Source organism: Euprymna scolopes, chromosome 1 (assembly GCF_053919585.1).
Source record: "Euprymna scolopes isolate OS-2025 chromosome 1, ASM5391958v1, whole genome shotgun sequence".
NCBI classification, from domain to species: domain Eukaryota; kingdom Metazoa; phylum Mollusca; class Cephalopoda; order Sepiida; family Sepiolidae; genus Euprymna; species Euprymna scolopes.
This window is the reverse complement of record NC_136482.1, coordinates 138,936,657-138,958,480: the sequence shown is the minus strand read 5'-3', so window position 1 is coordinate 138,958,480 and position 21,824 is coordinate 138,936,657. Positions and strand designations below refer to the sequence as shown.

At 32.9% G+C, this 21,824-nt stretch overlaps 1 protein-coding gene across 8 annotated transcripts in view; it reads left to right on the top strand.

Annotated features, from left to right (window-relative positions):
• The window catches only part of LOC145273340 (retinal-binding protein-like), a 381,653-nt gene that overhangs the window by 284,279 nt on the left and 75,550 nt on the right, over positions 1-21,824 (top strand). For 6 of the 8 annotated variants that reach the window (XM_080127073.1, XM_080127071.1, XM_080127231.1 and 3 more), the window contains one exon: positions 5,000-5,048. The exons of the other annotated variants lie outside the window; for them this stretch is intronic. In XM_080127073.1, coding sequence (XP_079983199.1) covers positions 5,034-5,048 — 15 coding nt within the window. In that variant the 5' untranslated portion in view covers positions 5,000-5,033. The remainder of the gene's footprint in view (positions 1-4,999; positions 5,049-21,824) is intronic. 8 annotated transcript variants of the gene reach the window in all.

Sequence of the window (21,824 nt, the reverse complement as noted above, 5' to 3'; positions counted from 1 at the left end):
CGTTTGCCTGGGGGTGATAAGCCGTGGTGTGTATACTCTTGGTGCCCAAAAGTTTTGCAAGTTTATGAAAAAGGTCTGACTCAAACTGTCGACCTCTGTCTGATGTAACATTTTGTGGTACACCGGATCTGGCCACCCAGCCAGCAAGGAATGTCCTGGCAGTTGTGTATGCCGTCATGTCTGGCATTGGTAGAGCTTCAAACCATCGTGAGAATCTGTCGATACATGTCAGCAGATAGCACTGACCTTCACATGTCGGAAATGGTCCGGTGATGTCGATATGAATGTGCTGAAATCTCTCATCTGGAACTGGAAACGTGCCTAGAGGAGCCCGCGTGTGACGACCGACCTTGGCTTTTTGACACTCCACACACGTTTTCGCCCACGCTCTTGTATCAGCTTTTATTCGCGGCCAGACATATCGGTCTGTTAGTAGCCTTACAGAGGCATTGGCCCCTGGATGCGATAGACCGTGTACTGCCTTAAATATGTCTTTGCGTAGCGATGCTGGAACGTATGGTCGCAGTTTGTTTGTGCTTGTGTCACACACAACTTTTGTGTGGCTGGTAGGGTTGGTAATTGTCACTAGGTTCAATGAAGTTGGATTATTCTGCAGGAGATTTTGTAAATGTTCATCCTTCTGTTGTTCTTTAGACAAGGTGTCGACGTCAATTGCCGGCTGCAACAGGAAGGAATTAATTCCCCGCGATAAGGGGTCTGCTGGGATGTTGTCTGCTCCCTTGATGTGCCCGATATCCGATGTCAATTGAAGGATATAATCCATCTGGCGAATCTCTCTGGGAGAATATTTGTCCGAGGAAGACTGTAAAGCGCCTAACAGGGGTTTGTGGTCCGTGAGGATATGGAACTGCTGACCTTCCAAGAGCTGCCGGAAATGGCGTATCGCGGAAAATGCAGCTAACAGCTCTCTGGAAATGTACTATAGCGTTTCTCAGTCTCTGTTAATTTTTTTGAGAAAAAGGAAATGCGTTTCCAGTCCGCATCACATTTTTGTTGTAGGACCGCTCCAATTCCAATTGCGGATGCATCCACTGCTAGGCACAGCTCCTGGTTGGGTTGAATGTGAGACAATTTTGCAGTCTCCTGCAACATAGCCTTGATCTTGCTGAATGCTTCTACCGCGTGCTCTGAAAATACAATGTCACACTTCCTCACATTTGTCAACAAACTTGTCAATGGTAAAAGTACTTGTGCACAGTGAGGTAAGAACCTACGATAAAAGTTTATCAGCCCCAAGAATTGACGCAGCTGCCTCATTGTGGCAGGGATAGGGAAATTTTGAATGGACTTGACCATCTCTGGTGATGGGGATATTCCCCCCTCTGAAATATGGTGTCCTAAAAAAATTACTTCGGATTGACCAAAAGCACATTTTAATGGGTTTAGGACTATCCCATATTGCTTCAAACGTTCGAAGACCTGTCGCACATGACCGATGTGTTCCTTTCTAGTTTGGCTAGCAATAAGTACATCGTCAATATATGCACAGACGAATGGCAAATCTGACAATACCTGGTCTATGAACCGTTGGAATGTTTGTGCTGCATTCCGCAACCCAAAAGGAACTCGCATGAACTCGAACATCCCGAATGGGGTGATGATAGCCGTTTTAGGAATGTGTTCGGGCTCCACCGGTATTTGGTGATATGCTCGAATTAAATCCAATTTAAAAAAAAACGGTTATTTTGAGCCACTGCTGTAACGTCCTGGACATGTAGTACTGGGTATCTATCTGGTTTAGTGACTGCATTCAGTGCTCTGTATTCCCCACATGCCCGCCATGTGTTAACACCTTTGTTGACAAGATGAAGAGGTGAAGCCCATTCGCTCTTTGAAGGGCGAACTATGCCTAACTTCATCATTTGCTGAAATTCAGCCTTGGCCGCTGTTACCTTTTCTGGTGCTAAGCGCCTCGCTTTGCTGTGAACGGGCGGACCATTTGTTTCGATATAGTGTGTGGTGGAGTGTGGCAAAACGTCCCTATGGAAAGAAGGCACTGAAATTGAAGGGTATTCCTTCAAGAGACTCAGAAAATCGTTATCCGCATTCTTCTGTCGGTTTAAGCTTTTCCCGAACTCTTGTAACTACACGGTGGGATACAGGAATTTGCCTTCTCCCCAAATCTCTTGTGCTTCCAGCAAATGGTCCTATCCTGCCTCCGTTCTCTGGAGTGGCTGCGCGCCCCCCCCCCCGCCTTTGCTTATTCTCGAGGGTAAGTCTCGCGATGTCATCCGCCATTTTGTTCATGCGAGCTTCCAATCTGGTCTGTCCCTCCATTAGTTTGGAGAGTAGCTCGTCTTTCTCCGATGTCTGAACGCCAGCCACCGTTGACGACCGTGTCGACATTATATCGGCAATATAGTCGGCTATCCCAGCCACTCGTTCCACTGGCATAGATTCATCTTGTGCAGCTATTACCACCTTATACTCGGTTGGTATGCGCTGTAGGAAGATGTGTTTGACAATATTATTGTCCATTGTCCCTTCAGTCAACTTCTGCAGGCGCTTTAGAAACTGTGACGGCGTGCTATCCCCCATCGTTTCCTGTTCTAATAATTGTGAGATTCGCCTATGTGCTGAAACTGACACAGCAGTTGTCACTCTTTCTCGTAGGGTGTCATATGGTTTCTCCGTGGGAGGAGATATAATTAGGTCTCTCACCTCGACGATAACATCCTGAGGTAATATAGTCGCTACATGGCAAAACTTTTCAGTCTGTCCTGATATCGTTTTCTGCCGAAAATATAAATCTAGCTGTGCAAAAAACAAAGCAGGGTCATTCCGTACATCCGTTGGAATCAGACTGAATGTGGGCGACGCCATTTCACATCTATTTATGATTTTTATTTTTATTATTATTATTATTATTATTATTATTATTATTATTATTATTTATTTTTATCTTATTTATTTATTTATTTATTTATAGCGACAGTTAGCTAGATGACACCGTATAGTAGTAATAGTAGGGACAGAGCAAGAGGAAGACGAAGTGTGACGTAGTGTTCACATCAGCCAATCACGAGACTGGCGCCGCGTGCAAATTGAAGAAGACGCGGTCGGCCATATTGTTGTGCGAGAAAAATGTGAATATCCCGATGAAAGGGTAACGATACTTGTATAAAATAAATCTCGGCACAGAAACGTAACTAGTCATTATTTTTTATTTTTTTATTTTTAACTTACGTACGTAAATGTTTTGTTTATTTATTTTTAACTACTCTGACGCCGGGATTCATGTTATGGATTATTTTTATTTAAAAAGAAACTTTAATTTTACGCATTTTCCTTTTGTTATTAAAACATAAAAAAAACGTTGCTTTGCGTATTCTATGTTGCTAGTTGGGGTCACCACTGTTGGTACGGGTTTAGGTTCTTCCAAGTCCCAAAACTACCGACCAGCTTTAATAATTACTAAACGTACAACAAGTATAAACGACAAGAATTTATTAACAAACATGAAAACATGACAACACTGCAATTCAGAACATTAAGGTAAAAAGATTACTCACTTCAATAGTGGGGTTTACGGGAGGAGTGAGGACTGTATTCTAGAGTTGTACTCTGCCTGTCCAATCTTGTCTTTTAGGAGAAGAACTTTTTGCGTCCGTGCCTCATGTGTACGGACTCTCCTCTACTTTTCTCAAGGGACCTCACTCCTTACCCTACACCGGTAATCCGGTGCTCTTATTTATTCCCCTACAACGTGGTTAATTAAAATTAAATTATAATCACATCCTTACATTTGAAATAATAGTGTGATTAAATGCTACCTATTGCTTATTTCAAAATGTAAACAAACTTCTGGTTAAATTAATCGATTCCGGTGTTGAACGTAAAGAGTCCCTCTTTAAGGATTATATCGTTCGACTCGTATTTTCAAGTTAAATTCAAGTTTGACGATATCTTTTTGTTCATAAAATTGTTAGGTGGAAGTACGAAATAGTTATTTACAAACAGCCGAGTAACACAAGCAGCTTTGACTAAAACGAAAAGATAGCATCAATAGTTCTAACAAGCGATCAATTAGTACGCGTAGTTGCTGCCGGTAGCTATTGTGAAAAGTTAGTATTAATAGTTTCTCAGCCTGGTTTGACAGAAGGTTAGTATAAATAGTTACAGTGGAAAAACCGTATTATCCAAATCTGTAAAGTATATTTTTCTTTTTAAATCGATATTATATCAAAATATATATTTAAAAAAATATCTCAAATAAATCAGAATAACATGAGCAGAGCATTATTATAATCACTATTCCAAAGGAATTCATTATATATATGATGAAGAAATTTAAAAATGTTTTTATGCTATACCTACGGCTTCATTACTTTTCCTCGCTCACCCTCTCTCTCTCTCTCTCTCTCTCTCTCTCTCTCTCTCTCTCTCTCTCTCTCTCTCTCTCTCTCTGTGTAAAAATCAATGTGCAAGCGATAAGAAAATATAAACCGCTTGAAGTAGCATCAACAATTCTAGCAAGCAGTCAGTCTGATGCTGTTAGAAATAAAGAGTAGTAGTAAAAGTAATAGTTCTAGCGGGCAGTTATGTTATGGTAGTATGAATAGTCACCCGGTTGGAAAGCCCTTAAGAATCGATTTTGTAAAAAAGATTTTATATCAAATTATATAAAATGATATCTGAAATGAAACAGAAGAACATGGAGATTATTATTATTATTACTATTCAAAAAGGAATATGTTAAATATTTGGCGAGGAAATTAGAAATTTGTTGTTTTTTTTTTTTCTTGCAGTACCTACGGCTTCATTATTCAATAGTAATTTTGTTTAGCCGAACAGTTACTTGTTCGACTAATATGACGTATATTGTGAACAAACGGACAAACAGAAAATATTACGGCTTTCTTATAATAGATAGTCCAGAAGATAGCAGACCGAAAGGAATTAGAGAACCAGTGCTGAGCAAATATTTGTTTAATCCATGCTTATTAAATAATCATAAGCTATATTTTTGTTGTTTCAGAAAAATCGTCAAGTTCCATTCAGTTGTGATTGAAATGTATCGCCAGACCGTAAGTTTTTCATTTCAATCGTTTTTCATTTCATAATTATCCAATCAATATTTACTCAGAACTGTACATTCACTAATAGTTGACAAACTTGTTGACATTTATAAAGGTAGATCAGCACAAACAATGTTCTGTAATATAGGCGTATGTGATCCATGAGACCGATGTGTCTGCGCTGTAATCCAGTTGATACACAGGTTCTCATTAGATCACCAAGGTTAAGCAACGTTCAGCCTGGTCAGTACCACACAGGTGACCATTTGAAGAAGAAGAAGAAGAAGAAGAACGTCGACACTTTCTTGCAAGAACTGGAAAAATCTAACGTCGTCATATCTCCTGAACAGAATATACAAGGGTCGTTTCAAAAGTAAGGCTTCCTTTTTTTACTCTAAAAATAAAACGTTGAATAATAAGATAGGAATGGTACCATAAAAATAAGCAACCTTCTGTGCTCCAAAATTTATTTTTTCTACATAGTCACCACTATTCTCAAAGCACTTTTGACAGCCTCTTTTGATGCCTTGGTTGTAAAAGTCTGCAGCACTTTTTGTCACTCACAGCTCTGTTGCTACTTTGAAATCGACGAATCCATCTCCTTACTGTGCTGACATCAGCAGTAAACGTTCAACGGGCGCTGGTGAATGTTGATTGGTTTGATTTTTTCTGCACGGAGAAATTCAATTACGCATTTTTGCTTCTGATACACTTCTATGATAGGCGTTACTTTCTTAGAGTCTCACACTGTCAATATCTACAACAGAGAGATAAAACTTTCAGGTACTGACGCATAAATTTCGTCATCATAATAATGCAATTTGCAATCCCCTCTGGTCCATTCGGGTGGAATAAAATAGGAAACATTACTTAGTATATGCGACAAGGATTCATTTCTGAATTTGATATTTTCATGATACTTCCTCCTTTGTTCAACATACATGCATACATACATGTCCTTGATGGGATCACAACTTTATTTCCTGCTCTTTTACTTGACTAACGTCGAAGCGTTTATGCACAGCCATCGTAAGAGATGGCCTATCAGCTGAAAAATGATGTCATCGCCGAGGTCCTAGCAAGCAAGATATGTGGAACACTTAGACTGTCGATAATGAGCAGAATTTTTTTTTACAGAAAACTTCAAAATTGAATTTAAAAAAAGACAAATAAAGAACACGATAATTTATACTGAAATTTTAAAGATTAGAATACGTCCTTTATTTACTTATAAATTACATTTAAAAAGAAAAGGAAGGAGCATGATTTGATTTGTAATGAAACTGAAGTTTATTCAATATAAATAAATTAAAATTATGCACGTGAGATTACGTATACTTGAAACAGAAAATAATCAAATGTTTCAAAACATGAAATATAAATTAAGGCGATTAAAAATATTAAAATTTCACAATTTTTTTAATTAAAACGAACAACAAATACTTTTTAATCAAAATGAAGAATAAATATCTTTTAAATCAAAGCGAACAACAATATTTTTTAAATCAAAGCGAACAACAATATTTTTTTTAAATCCAAACAAACATAAATAAAAATATTTAAAAAAAATAAAAACTGACAAACGAACGATAAGTTAATAAAAATTAAATTCAAACAAATAAAGTTAGTATAAACAAAGTTATTAATGCAGAAATATTTCAAATATTAAACATTAAAACATTACAAAAATCTGTTATAGAATTTAATCAAAAGTTTGAATTTTTCGTTTTCTGATACACTAACAACAAACACAAATAAATAATTAAACAAATAATAATAAAGGATTAAATAGAAAAAATGTTCCATTTATAACCACTTATAGTTTTATTAAAATAAATAAATTAACAATTCCCAAGGAATGTCAATCCAGCGCCCCCTTCCCAGCTATCTTCCTATTTCTGACAACCACACCCCTAACCTAAACACCCCAACAGCCGACTGAGAGCGCCCCATCCCGCACCCTCCCCTCCTCTCTCACATCCCCCTTCTCTTCTCCAAAAGCTAACCAGTACCAGCCTACTAGCGATTTACGTGACCTAGATACACCAACTCATCCCACTGAATAAACTGGGATGTTAATAAATTAAACAAATAAATGAATAATACAGAGCAGCAGAAATAATAATAATAATAATAATAATAATAATAATAAAGACAACAAAATAGACAGAGAATATACAAAATTAAAAAAGCTTACGCTAAAGCAACAAGTTATGAAATAAAAAGCAAATAAATAAATAATATATATATATACAAAAAATTTTTATAAAGAAAAAGGAACAACAAAAAAATTTTAAACTCCCCTCTTACATTTGCTCCGAGGCTCCACAAAGCCATCCAATTTCCGCTCCATCATCTAGCATGCTTTGAATCGATCTGTCACGTCTACCATTTGAAAAGGGAATTTTTTCCGAAATTAATAATGGATATTGTCGCAGACATAACAAGTAAGACATTTGTATTTAATACAACTGAATAAATATATGTATATATAGACATATATGTATGTACTTATTGATTTGTAAATCGCCACTTGTCTTCGTCTTCTTCCAACAACAACGACTATATCTCATTCCTCGCATTGTGATAGCCTTCTACTACACACACACACACACACACACACACACACATATATATATATATATATATATATATATATATATATATATATATTACTAATATTGTCATGCTCTTTGCGACAAAAAGTGTTTATAAGGGAATTCGATGAACTCCATATCAACATTTTTGGAATTATTTAATCAAGAAATTCAAGTTTACGATATCGTTTTTATTAAATTATTAGGTGAAAGTGCAGAATATTTATAACATACTCCTCATGTTGAATAATAATTTTCTAAGTAATAATTTATTATTTCAGCACATAACATAAATAACATGCAAGATCAGTTTTATATCTATAACTAGACTACCTGTGACCCGTTGGGTCAGTATGTTATATTAGCTATGGAATTCATGTATGAGCGTGACACTTGTGATGTAAAGAAAATAGTTGGTTTTTTTGACATAACAGAAACATTTCTATGAAAGTATATTAAAATGAATTGATTCCAGTAAAGCAACCGGCCCTGAAGGTATTCCAATTATAGTACTCAAAAGACTTCAACCAGAACTTGCGCCCATTCTTACAAAACTGTTTAAACGTTGTCTTAAAGAGAATTGCTTCTCGTCGCCCTGGAAAATCTCATCAGTATGCCCCATATTTAAGAATTCGGGTGATCGCTCATCTCCCTCTCAGTACAGGCCAATAAGTCTCCTGTGCGTCATGAGTTAGTTGCTGGAATCTGTGTTAAATAGGGAAGTAACCAACCATCTTAGCAAAAATAAACTTCTTAATGACACGCAATATGGTTTCTGCTCTGCTAGATCTACAGCAGATGTGCTTACAGTTATATCTAATAGGATTCGCAAATCTCTCGACGGAGGCTACCTTTCTAGGGCAATTGCTCTTGACATATCAAAGGCCTTTGATAAAGTAAGGCATAAAGGTTTACTTCACAAGATCTCCAGCTACGGTATAGCTGGAAATGTCTTCTCAATTATTAAATCATTTCTCTCTGATAGGTTCATAAGAGTAGTAGTTGATGAGCAGAAATCAGAAGCTCAGTATTAATGCTGGAGTCACTCAGGGGTCCATTCTGAGCCCAACTCTCTTCCTGATCTACATTAATGATCTTCCAAATCACATCCTTACATCATTCGTAAACATCTATGCTGATAACACATCTAAGACCGTAAACGACCAAGTTCTCTCTGATTCTCTCTCTGATCTTGAGCAAGTTGTACAATGGGGAAAGAGGTGGCTTGTTACTTTTAATGCATCTAAAACCAAGCTTTTATCTTTGCATCATCAACGCTCTGATCCCCATCTGGCATCAATTGAAATGAATGGCTCTCGTCTTTGGGAGGCCTCATGTTTTGACAAGCTTTTAGGCTTGACCTTTACTCCTGATCTTAAATGAACCACATACATTAAATCCGTTGCCAAGGCCACTGGAAAAATGGTGGGATCCTTCTATCGATCCAGTAGATATCTCACTGCTGATGCAATTCTCTATCTATATAAGAAACAGTACTCCAAGGATGGAGTACTGTTGCCACATCTGGGTAGGAGCTGCTAGAAAGGACTTATCATACCTTGATAGAGTTCAAAATAGACTTCGTAGCCTTGTGGGGGATGTCCTTTTCTCTTCCCTGCAACCTTTTTTCTCGCAGAAAAGATGTTGCCAGTTTGTCTCTGCCTTATCGTTATTTTCATGGTAGGTGCTCGGCTTAGCTCCATTCTATGGTCCCCCCTCGCCAAACTTTCACAAGAAACACCCGCCTAACAGAAAACACTATCACTAGTTTCCCCCACTCTTTATCTGTGCCTAAACCTAAGCGTAGATTCCATGATCAATGCTTCTTTCTTAGAACTGCACGCCTATGGAATTGTCTTCCGTTTTCCTGCTTTCCAGCTGACTACGATATGGTTGTCTTCAAGTCTAATGTAAACAATTTTTTGATGAGCCGTTCCATATAAGTTAACAAATTTACCGAATCTCCATTACTAACAATTACTATTTTGTCCAATTTCTACTGTACACTCTTTAACCCTTGTCTTTGAGTGGCCTCTTGGCCTTGATAAGTGGTGATGCTTATGTAAAAAAAAATGAAAAATCACGGAGGGATCACTCAAACATGAAAAAAAACCCTCCCTATTCGTGTAAAATTACCTATTTTTCTGAATAATCGCTCAAAAATCGAAAATTAAACATGATTTTCCTACGACTCGAACGCAGACGAAAGTCATTAAGCAGCAAAAACGCACATGAACCTACTGATGAGAAATATAAGAATGAAAAACCCATATTGGAATCCTTAAACCAAGTTATAGAAACTTAAAATCTTAAAAAAAAGTAATTAATAAAACCTGAAGCAAAAAAATAAAACCTAAATAAATAAAATAAAATAAAACTGATATTGAAACACATTAGTAAATGTGCCCACAAATGCACAACTATTTTGTATCTAGAAATGTAAACAAAAAATAAAAAAAGAAGGAAGGAGGGAAGGAAGGAAGGAAAAGGGATGGATAGAGAGTAGTAGTAGTAGTAGTAGTAGTAGTAGTAGTAGTAGTAGTAGTAGTAGTAATTTGGCTTTACTACAATTGTTCTTATATTTGTCAACAGGTTAAAATTGTTTAGTTGTAAGAAAATAGCGACAGTATAGTTGTAATAAAGAATAGTTGCAAAACGCTCCCACTCTTCTCATGTTAAATAATAATTTCGAAATAATAACGTTAATATTTCAGTGTGCAGGTGAAAATCTGAAAAAAAGCAATTTGTGTTTATTTGTTTACATTGTTATGGGTTAATGTTTATGCGTGCATGCGCAACCAGATGTCGTAAACCAGAAAGTGGATTACATAACTCGTTACAAGGTCATTTGAGTCTCATAATTATATAGATTTCATTTATTTTTAAATGCGTTCTGAAAAAATGTACTAAGAAAGAGATAAACATTTGAAATAACGCGCGTTTTTTTTTATTTTTTAGTCTCAAACATTTCATAACCTCACTTTGCTGTATGGAGATGGTGTGATTTTTTTCTTTTCATCGCATTCATCCACATGTGATGTAATTCCTTGTCTTTCCGAAATAAAAAACCAGTAAATTTCGGTCCCTTTTCGCAGTTTCATAACAATTTGGATCGTGCAACCATGTTAAAAATTTAGCCAAAAAAATAATATATATATATATATATATATATATATATATATATATATAAATATATGCCTACTTCCTGTTAAGCCATGGGACAAGTGATCAGATTTTACAGGACGTCAGCAGACTACATTGCATTAGACCATCTATTATGATAGTCATACTTTATGCCGACAAGAGTGTTATAAACTTTTGAACCGTGTACTGACATACATTTTCGGTTCACAGTTGCATGTTGTAGATAATCTTTTGATGCGGATAGAAAAAAACTGGAAAATCACTAAATCTCTTCTCTGATTGGTAATTCTTTTCTTTCTTTTCTTTTTACATTTGTTCGCCTCAAAACAAAGCATATTCTCATTGAATCGTAACGAGTAACTATTATAGGGATCAGATTTATAGGGAGAAAGCTGGATAGGAAGTTGATCAGCAAAAACTACGGAACAGAGAATTCCAAATCCAACAGACTGGGGAAAAAATCTACTACAGTAGAAAGTCACTCAGTATCTAGGCACCTCTACAGTAAACGAATCAGATTTTGCAACTAGTCGAGTGGGTCAAGAGTGTTTACGTTGAGGGGTGGTACAATTTAGTAATTTAGTAAATGGAGTAACAATTCAATGGAAATTTTGTTTTTCTTTAAAGTTTATTTAAATTTCAATGACATGAATTTACATTATATGAATTTCAATGACATGAATTTCAATGGAATGAATTTCAATAACATGAATTTAAATGACATGAATTTCAATAACATGAATTTCAATGACATCAATTTCAATGACATGAATTTCAATAGCATGAATTTCAATAACATGAATTTCAATGACATGAATTTCAATGACATGAATTTAAATGACATGAATTTCAATAACATGAATTTCAATGACATGAATTTCAATGACATGAATTTCAATAGCATGAATTTCAATGACATAAATTTCAATAACATGAATTTCAATGAAATGAATTTCAATGGAATGAATTTCAATAACATGAATTTCAAGTACATGAATTTCAATAACATGAATTTCAATGACATGAATTTCAATGACATGAATTCAATAACATGAACTTCAATGACATGAATTTCAATGACATGAATTTCAATGACATGAATTTCAATGACATGAAATTTCAATGGAATGAATTTCAATGAAATGAATTTCAATGAAATGAATTTCAATGATATGAAATTTCAATAACATGAATTTCAATGAAATGAATTTCAATGATATGAAATTTCAATAACATGAATTTCAATAACATGAATTTCAATGGCATGAACGTCAATGTCATGAGTTTCAATGACATGAGTTTCAATGACATGAATTTCAATGACATGAATTTCAATGATATGAAATTTCAATAACATGAAATTCAATGACATGAATTTCAATGGCATGAGTTTCAATGACATGAATTTCAATGACATGAATTTCAATAACATGAATTTCAATGGCATAAACTTCAATGGCATGAGTTTCAATGATATGAGTTTCAATGAAATGAATTTCAATGAAATGAATTTCAATGATATGAAATTTCAATAACATGAATTTCAATGAAATGAATTTCAATGACATGAGTTTCAATGACATGAATTTCAATAAAATGAATTTCAATGATATGAAGTTTCAATAACATGAATTTCAATGACATGAACTTCAATGACATGAATTTCAATGACATGAATCTCAATGAAATGAATTTCAATGACATGAATTTCAATGACATGAATTTCAATGAAATGAATTTCAATGACATGAATTTCAATGAAATGAATTTAAATTACATGAACATCAATGAAATGAATTTAAATGAAATGAACTTCAATGAAATGAACTTCAATGATATGAATTTCAATGAAATGAACTTCAATGGCATGAATTTCAATGACATGAATTTCAATGATATGAATTCCAATGAAATGAACTTCAATGACATGAATTTCAATAAAATGAATTTAAATGAAATGAACATCAATGAAATGAATTTAAATGAAATGAACTTCAATGAAATGAACTTCAATGATATGAATTTCAATGAAATGAACTTCAATGGCATGAATTTCAATGACATGAATTTTAATGACATGAATTTCAATGAAATGAATTTCAATGACATGAATTTTAATGACATAAATTTCAATGAAATGAATTTCAATGACATGAACTTCAATGGCATGCATTTCAATGGCATGAATTTCAATGACATGAATTTCAATAACATGAATTTCAATGGCATGAACTTCAATGGCATGAGTTTCAATGACATGAGTTTCAATGAAATGAATTTCAATGAAATGAATTTCAATGATATGAAATTTCAATAACATGAATTTCAATGACATGAATTTCAATGACATGAGTTTCAATGAAATGAATTTCAATGAAATGAATTTCAATGATATGAAATTTCAATAACATGAATTTCAATGACATGAACTTAAATGACATGAATTTCAATGACATGAATTTCAAATGACATGAATTTTAATGACATGAACTTCAATGACATAAATTTTAATGACATGAATTTCAATGACATGAATTTCAATGACATGAATTTCAATGACATGAATTTCAATGACATGAACTTCAATGGCATGAATTTCAATGACATGAATTTCAATGAAATGAATTTCAATGAAATAAATTTCAATGGCATAAATTTCAATGACATGAGTTTCAATGACATGAATTTCAATGAAATGAATTTACATGATATGAAATTTCAATAACATGAATTTCAATGACATGAATTTCAATGAAATGAATTTCAATGAAATGAACTTCAATGAAATGAACTTCAATGACATGAATTTCAATGAAATGAATTTCAATGACAGGAACTTCAATGACATGAATTTAAATGAAATGAATTTCAATGATATGAAATTTCAATGGCATGAATTTCAATGACATGAATTTCAATGAAATGAATTTCAATGAAATGAATTTCAAGTATATGAAATTTCAATAACATGAATTTCAATAACATGAATTTCAATGGCATGAACTTCAATGGCATGAGTTTCAATGACATGAGTTTCAATGACATGAATTTCAATGATATGAAATTTCAATGATATGAAATTTCAATAACATGAATTTCAATGACATGAATTTCAATGGCATGAGTTTCAATGACATGAATTTCAATGAAATGAATTTCAATAACATGAATTTCAATTGCATGAACTTCAATGGCATGAGTTTCAATGACATGAGTTTCAATGACATGAATTTCAATGAAATGAATTTCAATGATATGAAATTTCAATAACATGATTTTCAATGACATGAATTTCAATGACATGAGTTTTAATGACATGAATTTCAATGAAATGAATTTCAATGATATGAAATTTCAATAACATGAATTTCAATGACATGAATTTCAATGACATGAACTTCAATGACATGAATTTCAATGAAATGAATTTCAATGACATGAATTTCAATGACATGAATTTCAATGAAATGAATTTCAATGACATGAATTTCAATGACATGAATTTACATGCCATGAATGTCAATAACATGAATTTCAATAGCATGAATTTAAATTACATGAGTTTCAATGACATGAATTTCAATAACATGAATTTCAATGACATGAATTTCAATAACATGAATTTCAATGACATGAATTTCAATAACATAAATTTACATGACATGAATTTCAATGGAATGAATTTTAATGACATGAACATCAATGGCATGAACTTCAATGACATGAACTTAAATGATATGAATTTCAATGAAATGAACTTCAATGACATGAATTTCAATGGCATGAATTTCAATGACATGAATTTTAATGACATGAATTTCAATGACATAAATTTTAATGACATGAATTTCAATGACATGAATTTCAATGACATGAACTTCAATGGCATGAATTTCAATGGCATGAATTTCAATGACCTGAATTTTAATGACATGAATTTCAATGACATGAATTTTAATGACATGAATTTCAATGACATGAATTTCAATGACATGAACTTCAATGGCATGAATTTCAATGACATGAATTTCAATGAAATGAATTTCAATGAAATAAATTTCAATGGAATAAATTTCAATGACATGAGTTTCAATGACATGAATTTCAATGAAATGAATTTACATGATATGAAATTTCAATGACATGAATTTCAATGACATGAATTTCAATGAAATGAATTTCAATGAAATGAACTTCAATGAAATGAACTTCAATGACATGAATTTCAATGAAATGAATTTCAATGACAGGAACTTCAATGACATGAATTTAAATGAAATGAATTTCAATGATATGAAATTTCAATCGTATGAATTTCAATGACATCATTTTCAATGACATGAATTTCAATGAAATGAATTTCAATGAAATGAAATTTCAATAACATGAATTTCAATGGCATGAACTTCAATGGCATGAGTTTCAATGACATGAGTTTCAATGACATGAATTTCAATGATATGAAATTTCAATGATATGAAATTTCAATAACATGAATTTCAATGGCATGAACTTCAATGGCATGAGTTTCAATGACATGAGTTTCAATGACATGAATTTCAATGAAATGAATTTCAATATGAAATTTCAATAACATGAATTTCAATGACATGAATTTCAATGACATGAGTTTCAATGACATGAATTTCAATGAAATGAATTTCAATGATATGAAATTTCAATAACATGAATTTCAATGACATGAATTTCAATGACATGAACTTCAATGACATGAATTTCAATTAAATGAATTTCAATGACATGAATTTCAATGACATGAATTTCAATGATATGAATTTCAATGACATGAATTTCAATGAAATAAATTTACATGCCATGAATGTCAATAACATGAATTTCAATAGCATGAATTTAAATTACATGAGTTTCAATGACATGAATTTCAATGAAATGAATTTCAATGACATGAATTTCAATAACATGAATTTCAATGACATGAATTTCAATAACATGAATTTACATGACATCAATTTCAATGGAATGAATTTTAATGACATGAACATCAATGGCATGAACTTCAATGGCATGAACTTAAATGACATGAATTTTAATGACATGAACTTCAATGACATGAATTTCAATGACATGAACTACAATGACATGAATTTCAATGACATGAATTTTAATGACATGAATTTCAATGACATGAATTTCAATGACATGAATTTCAATGACATAAAATTCAATGGCATGAACTTCAATGGTATAAATTTCAATGGCATGAACTTCAATGACATGAATTTTAATGACATGAATTTCAATTAAATGAACTTCAATGACATGAAATTCAATGACATGAAATTTAATTACATGAATTTCAATGACATGAATTTTAATGACATGAATTTCAATGACATGAACTTCAATGGCATGAACTTGAATGGCATGAATTTCAATGACATGAATTTCAATGACATGAACTTCAATAACATGAACTTCAATGGCATGAATTTCAAAGACATAAACTTTAATGACATGAATTTTAATGACATGAATTTTAATGACATGAACTTCAATGACATGAATTTCAATGACATGAACTTCAATGACATGAATTTCAATGACATGAATTTCAATGACATGAATTTTAATGACATGAATTTCAATGACATGAATTTTAATGACATGAACTTCAATGACATGAATTTTAATGACATGAACTTCAATGACATGAACTTAAATGGCATGAATTTCAATGACATATATTTCAATGACATCAATTTAAATAATATGAACTTCAATGGCATGAATTTCAATGACATGAACTTCAATGACATGAATTTTAATGACATCAACTTCAATAATATGAATTTCAATGACATAAATTTTAATGACATGAATTTCAGTGACATGAATTTCAATGGCATGAATTTTTATGACATGAATTTCGATGACATGAATTTTAATGACATGAAGTTCAATGATATGAATTTTAATGACATGAATTTCAATGACATGAATTTTTATGACATGAATTTCAATGCCATGAATTTTAATGACATGAATTTCCATGACATGAATTTCAATGACATGAACTTCAATGGCATGCGTTTCAATGGCATGAATTTTAATGACATGAATTTCAATAACATGAATTTACATGACATGAATTTCAATGGCATGAATTTCAATGACATGAACTTCAATGACATGAATTTCAATGACATGAATTTCAATGACATGAATTTTAATGACATGAATTTCAATGGCATGAATTTCAATGACATAAATTTTAATGATATGAATTTCAATAACATGAATTTCAATGACATGAATTTCAATGACATGAACTTCAATGACATGAACTTCAATGGCATTAATTTCAATGACCTGAACTTCAATGGAATGAATTTCAATGACCTGAACTTCAATGGCATGAATTTCAATGGCATGAGTTTCAATGATATGAATTTTAATGACATGAATTTCAATGACATGAACTTCAATGGAATGAATTTCAATGACCTGAACTTCAATGGCATGAATTTCAATGGCATGAGTTTCAATGACATGAATTTTAATGACATGAATTTCAATGGCATGAATTTCAATGACATCAATTTCAGTGACATGAATTCCAATTACATGAACTTCAATGGCATGAATTTCAAAGACATGAATTTCAATGACATAAATTTTATTACATGAATTTCAATGATATTAATTTCAATGACATGAATTTTATTTACATGACTTGCAATGACATGAATTTCAATGATATGAATTGCAATGGCATATTAAAGTTGATATGTATGATCACCTCTTTCTGTTTGAAATAACTGAAAATAATTTTTTAGTGCAGATTGAGTAGTTTAGATGGGATTACACTAATGCCGATAGGATTTAATGGTAAACTTGCAGTAGGATGTTTTTATTAGTTCATTTTATGTATTATTATTTTTGTATATACGCGAGTTTTTTTATGTTTACATAAAACAAATAACAACATATATATCATATATGTGCGTATGTAGATACTACCTGGAGCTGATCCCCTACTCCTATACTCCGTAGTTTCTGTACACTTCTGGCACTGAAGCTCTTAAAATGTCCAGCGGGTGTATTACCTTTGCGTAGATGGCCATCTTTTCCTTTATTGAAAAATGATGGTGTCCCAATAAAACACGATTGTTGTCAGCCACATAATCAATGTAGAGGTAGACTTTTTGTTGGCCAATCTAGTAACTTTTTCATTCCCTATTGGACTCTTGAAGGACAGTTTTATCCAGCCTGTTTGTCAAAACAAGAAAAAGTACCATGTAACACCTCACCAAATATAATTTTATAGTCAAACTAGGCGGCCGCCCAGCGTTGTTCAGTGTTATAATACACTTAAATATGATATTATAATTCATGCAACTTTCGTATTTATTGTTATAGAGCCAATTTTCTATAGATTATTAGCGATTTCAAAAGTTTGAAAAAATAGGACTTGGATATCATTAGCTAGAATCGAAACCAAAACATTTAGCTACCCAGTAGTGTTTACTACCATATAACTTGAAGACCAATGAATATCAAAACCTAAAAAATTTACGCAGTTTGACGTATAAATATCTATTTGCGCATGCACAGAGAAGCACTTTAAGTCGATTTACGCCTGCCAAGTTCCAATCTTTCAAGTTTGACTCCTTAGCAGCTATTTTTATCGGCAAAATACTAAATTGAATTTGTTCCACAGGTCTCTATTGATCAAGTTTCCAGTCTGTAGCCTGAAAATTGATAGAATAGTTTAGTAGAAACTGTCCCACACGTGCACACACATACCGACAAGGTTACTTATATAGATAGATAGATGGATAGATAACTCTAAAAACCTAAAGACGAGTTGCCAATAAGTATATAGTTTACATCTGCTTCCTTATTTGTTAAAAAAAATACATATTTAAATGGGTTTACGTCTCATTTATCAAACATTCTATATCGATATGCAATTGCTATATGGTGTAATCCATTTCTCCACCTCAAGGGATGGGTGTTGGAAATATCTTGAGAGCTGTGAGACAAATAGCGGTAGGAGATGGTGTGATGGCATGATAATCAGGGAACATTAAAACAAAATCATCATTTTTTTTACATCATATTTGATTCAGTGTCCGTTTTACAAGCTGGCCAGCTGGGTGGACAGTTTTAAAAATTTACTTCCAAATTAACCATAACGTCTGACCAGGTGTTTATTTCTCTTTATCTCAAATCCACTTTTATTACTTCCTTCCATGTTTTCCTTAGCCTTCACCTACGAACTGTCCTGCTATCTTAACTGTCTTGTACGTCACCAGTAACCCTAGTCGTCTACTTTGAAAGAAGCTTGTTAGACATTCAGACCTCGGCTGTGACGCAATCAAGTGACTGCTTTTCCTGATAAGAAGGATTGGAAGAGGTAATTATTAGATCATCGAGTGTGACTTCTGTCTGCAATGGGAAATTTGGGAGGGAGTGGTTTGTGAAGTCTAAGATAGAGTTCATGGGCAACCACTTCAGCCTTCTCAATTTGTCGTACAAGCAACATCATGGTAATCGTTGATTGTCCATAATTCAACAGACTATTATAAATTGTCAAGAAATCAAGAGTTCTGAATTTCTATGACTCAATACGTTTTCTGGCCGTGTTTATAGAATTTGGTTTTTGTATCTATTCGTTACTACATTTGTGATTTTCTCAAACCAATGTTGGCCAGAACTTTTCCAACAATAGTCAGTAGCGAAATGCCACGATAAACAAAGGAACTTGTCTCCTATGATCTTTATAAACTTTAATAATATTAGCATGTGTTCCATCTATGATGAACAGGAACAGTGTTAAATATGTAGCCATCTTGTTTATAAATCTCTGCTGGGATGCTTTCTGTACTTTACTGTATGAAGATGAACATGGTGAAATGTTGAGATCTTGCGTTATGACGATAAGTAGGTATATAATCTAAGACTAAAGGACCAGGCTGGTTTGAAAATGGTTTCAAAAAGTAATCAATCTTTGTTCATTCATTTATCATTTTCAATCCTCTCATAATATTCTTCATCACAACTGACAATTTATCCATTTCATTAACTTTTATTTTCGAGTGGCTTGATTAGTTTAAAAAAATTTATTAGTTTTTCTTGGTATTTTGGCCATTGTTTCTTTGATTTTTATATGATCAATAATGGAGAAAACAAGTTTGGCTTAATTTTTCTGCAAAAAAAATTTCTGATATGTCCCTATGGATTTAAAATGCTTCCAAATGGGGAAAAAATGGCAGTGTTTTTGATTTTTGCAGAGATTTTATAAACTTTTGCTAAAAAATCAGAAAAATTTATGATCAATGATTATTTAAAGGAATCACGTGATGCCAGGAAATTTCTCGTTTGTTTGAAGGATATGAGCAAATTCCTTCAAAATTGGTATATATATATGTGTGTGTGTGTGTGTGTGTGTGTGTGTGTGTGTGTGTGTGTGTAAATATTTTACCAATAAACTTTCTGTTTACATAAAACTGAAATTAGCATGAAATTTGTTCGAGTCACCAGCTCTAGGAAGGTCCTCGATCAGGACTGAAGAGGACTCCCTCCCTTTTTAGTGTCAAGACGTATCAGGTCAGTAGCACAGGTTTAGCTTTGGAGTTTTCCTTCTTCTGACCTGAGAAGATCTACGAGTTCATCAGCACCAAGATGGTTAGCCCTGTGCCTAGGTCCTAAACCAGGTATTTCTGCGCCCCCACATAAGTAGAATTAGTACTTAAGGTTATATATTTACTGAAAAGTTACGCTCCTCAAAGTAATTGAAAATGATTTTACTATGCTTTATATGTCATTGTTAATGGAAGTGGCGTGGGTAAAAAAGCATGTAATCGGAGTATCTAAATTTGCAGCTGGTTGATTTAAAAGAGAGGAGTAATTCTAGTTTATTTCGGTTTTGAAAAAAGGGCATTCTTGCATAATTTGACCCGAATTCTCATGAATTCCTGTCAAGCATGTATCGAGCGTTGTTTAAATGTTGAAACGCTTACTCGAGTTTTTATTTTATTTATTTAATTATTTTTTTCTGTTATGTTTTAGTAATTTTTAAGGTGATATTAAGGGGGTTACTTTATATTTTCTGATTAGTTATTTATTATTTATTTATTAATTATTATTTTTTATTTTTTATTTTTTTTTTTGTAATTCAATTTCTGGGAGTTTGATTAGCCAATGAAAAAGTGCTATCTAAATGGAAGCAGACGACATCTGAATTGAAAAAAGCGACTAAACAAACAAAAAAAAGCTGACAAACAAATATATTTTCAAACTCGCCAAACAGAAAAAAAATTGCAGGCAAGGAAATAAATCTATGCATGTTAGAAAAAGAAATCATTTATTTATGGGCGTCCGAAATGGCAACCCTAAAAATATTTCCTCTACCCCATCTCCTCCTCTTTGCCGTCGATGGCCGTTCAACAGTCGACTGAAATAAAAGATTCATAAGGAAATATCCTCATCTCAAGAAGGTTTTTCCGCCGGCAATTAACAACCGTAAAAAAAAAATTAAATAAATCTCAATTTTTTTTTGGGGGGGGGGTAATTTCTGTGGACTTTTTGTTCAGTCAAGTTTTTTTTGGGGGGTGGGGGGCAAAAAACCTCGACTGAACAAAAAGTCTTGCAAAAAAAAAGACAAGAAAAAAAATATGGTTACAAAAGCAAACAAACAAACAAACAAACAAACAAACAAACTTGTACTTACACCTGGCAATCATAAGGTTAAAAATTCTTTCACAACACATTTGTTCTTTATTTTTGTCTTTTTATAGAATCTTTCCCGCCAGTTGTTTTTTTTTGTTTTTTGTTTTTGTTTTTTGGCGTGGTTGGGGGTAGATTACCACTCAGACAGGATTAGTAGAAGAGTTAAGGGAAGGTGTTTTGGGGCTAAGGAAGATTATCGCTCGGATTGAATGTTAAAAATAAAAAAACATAAAACCACCATAACAATCACTCAGTTGGGGATAGGAGTTATTCTATAAAATTTTCCTTATTTTGTCTGTTTTGTTGTTGTTTTTGTCGTTGTTGTTTT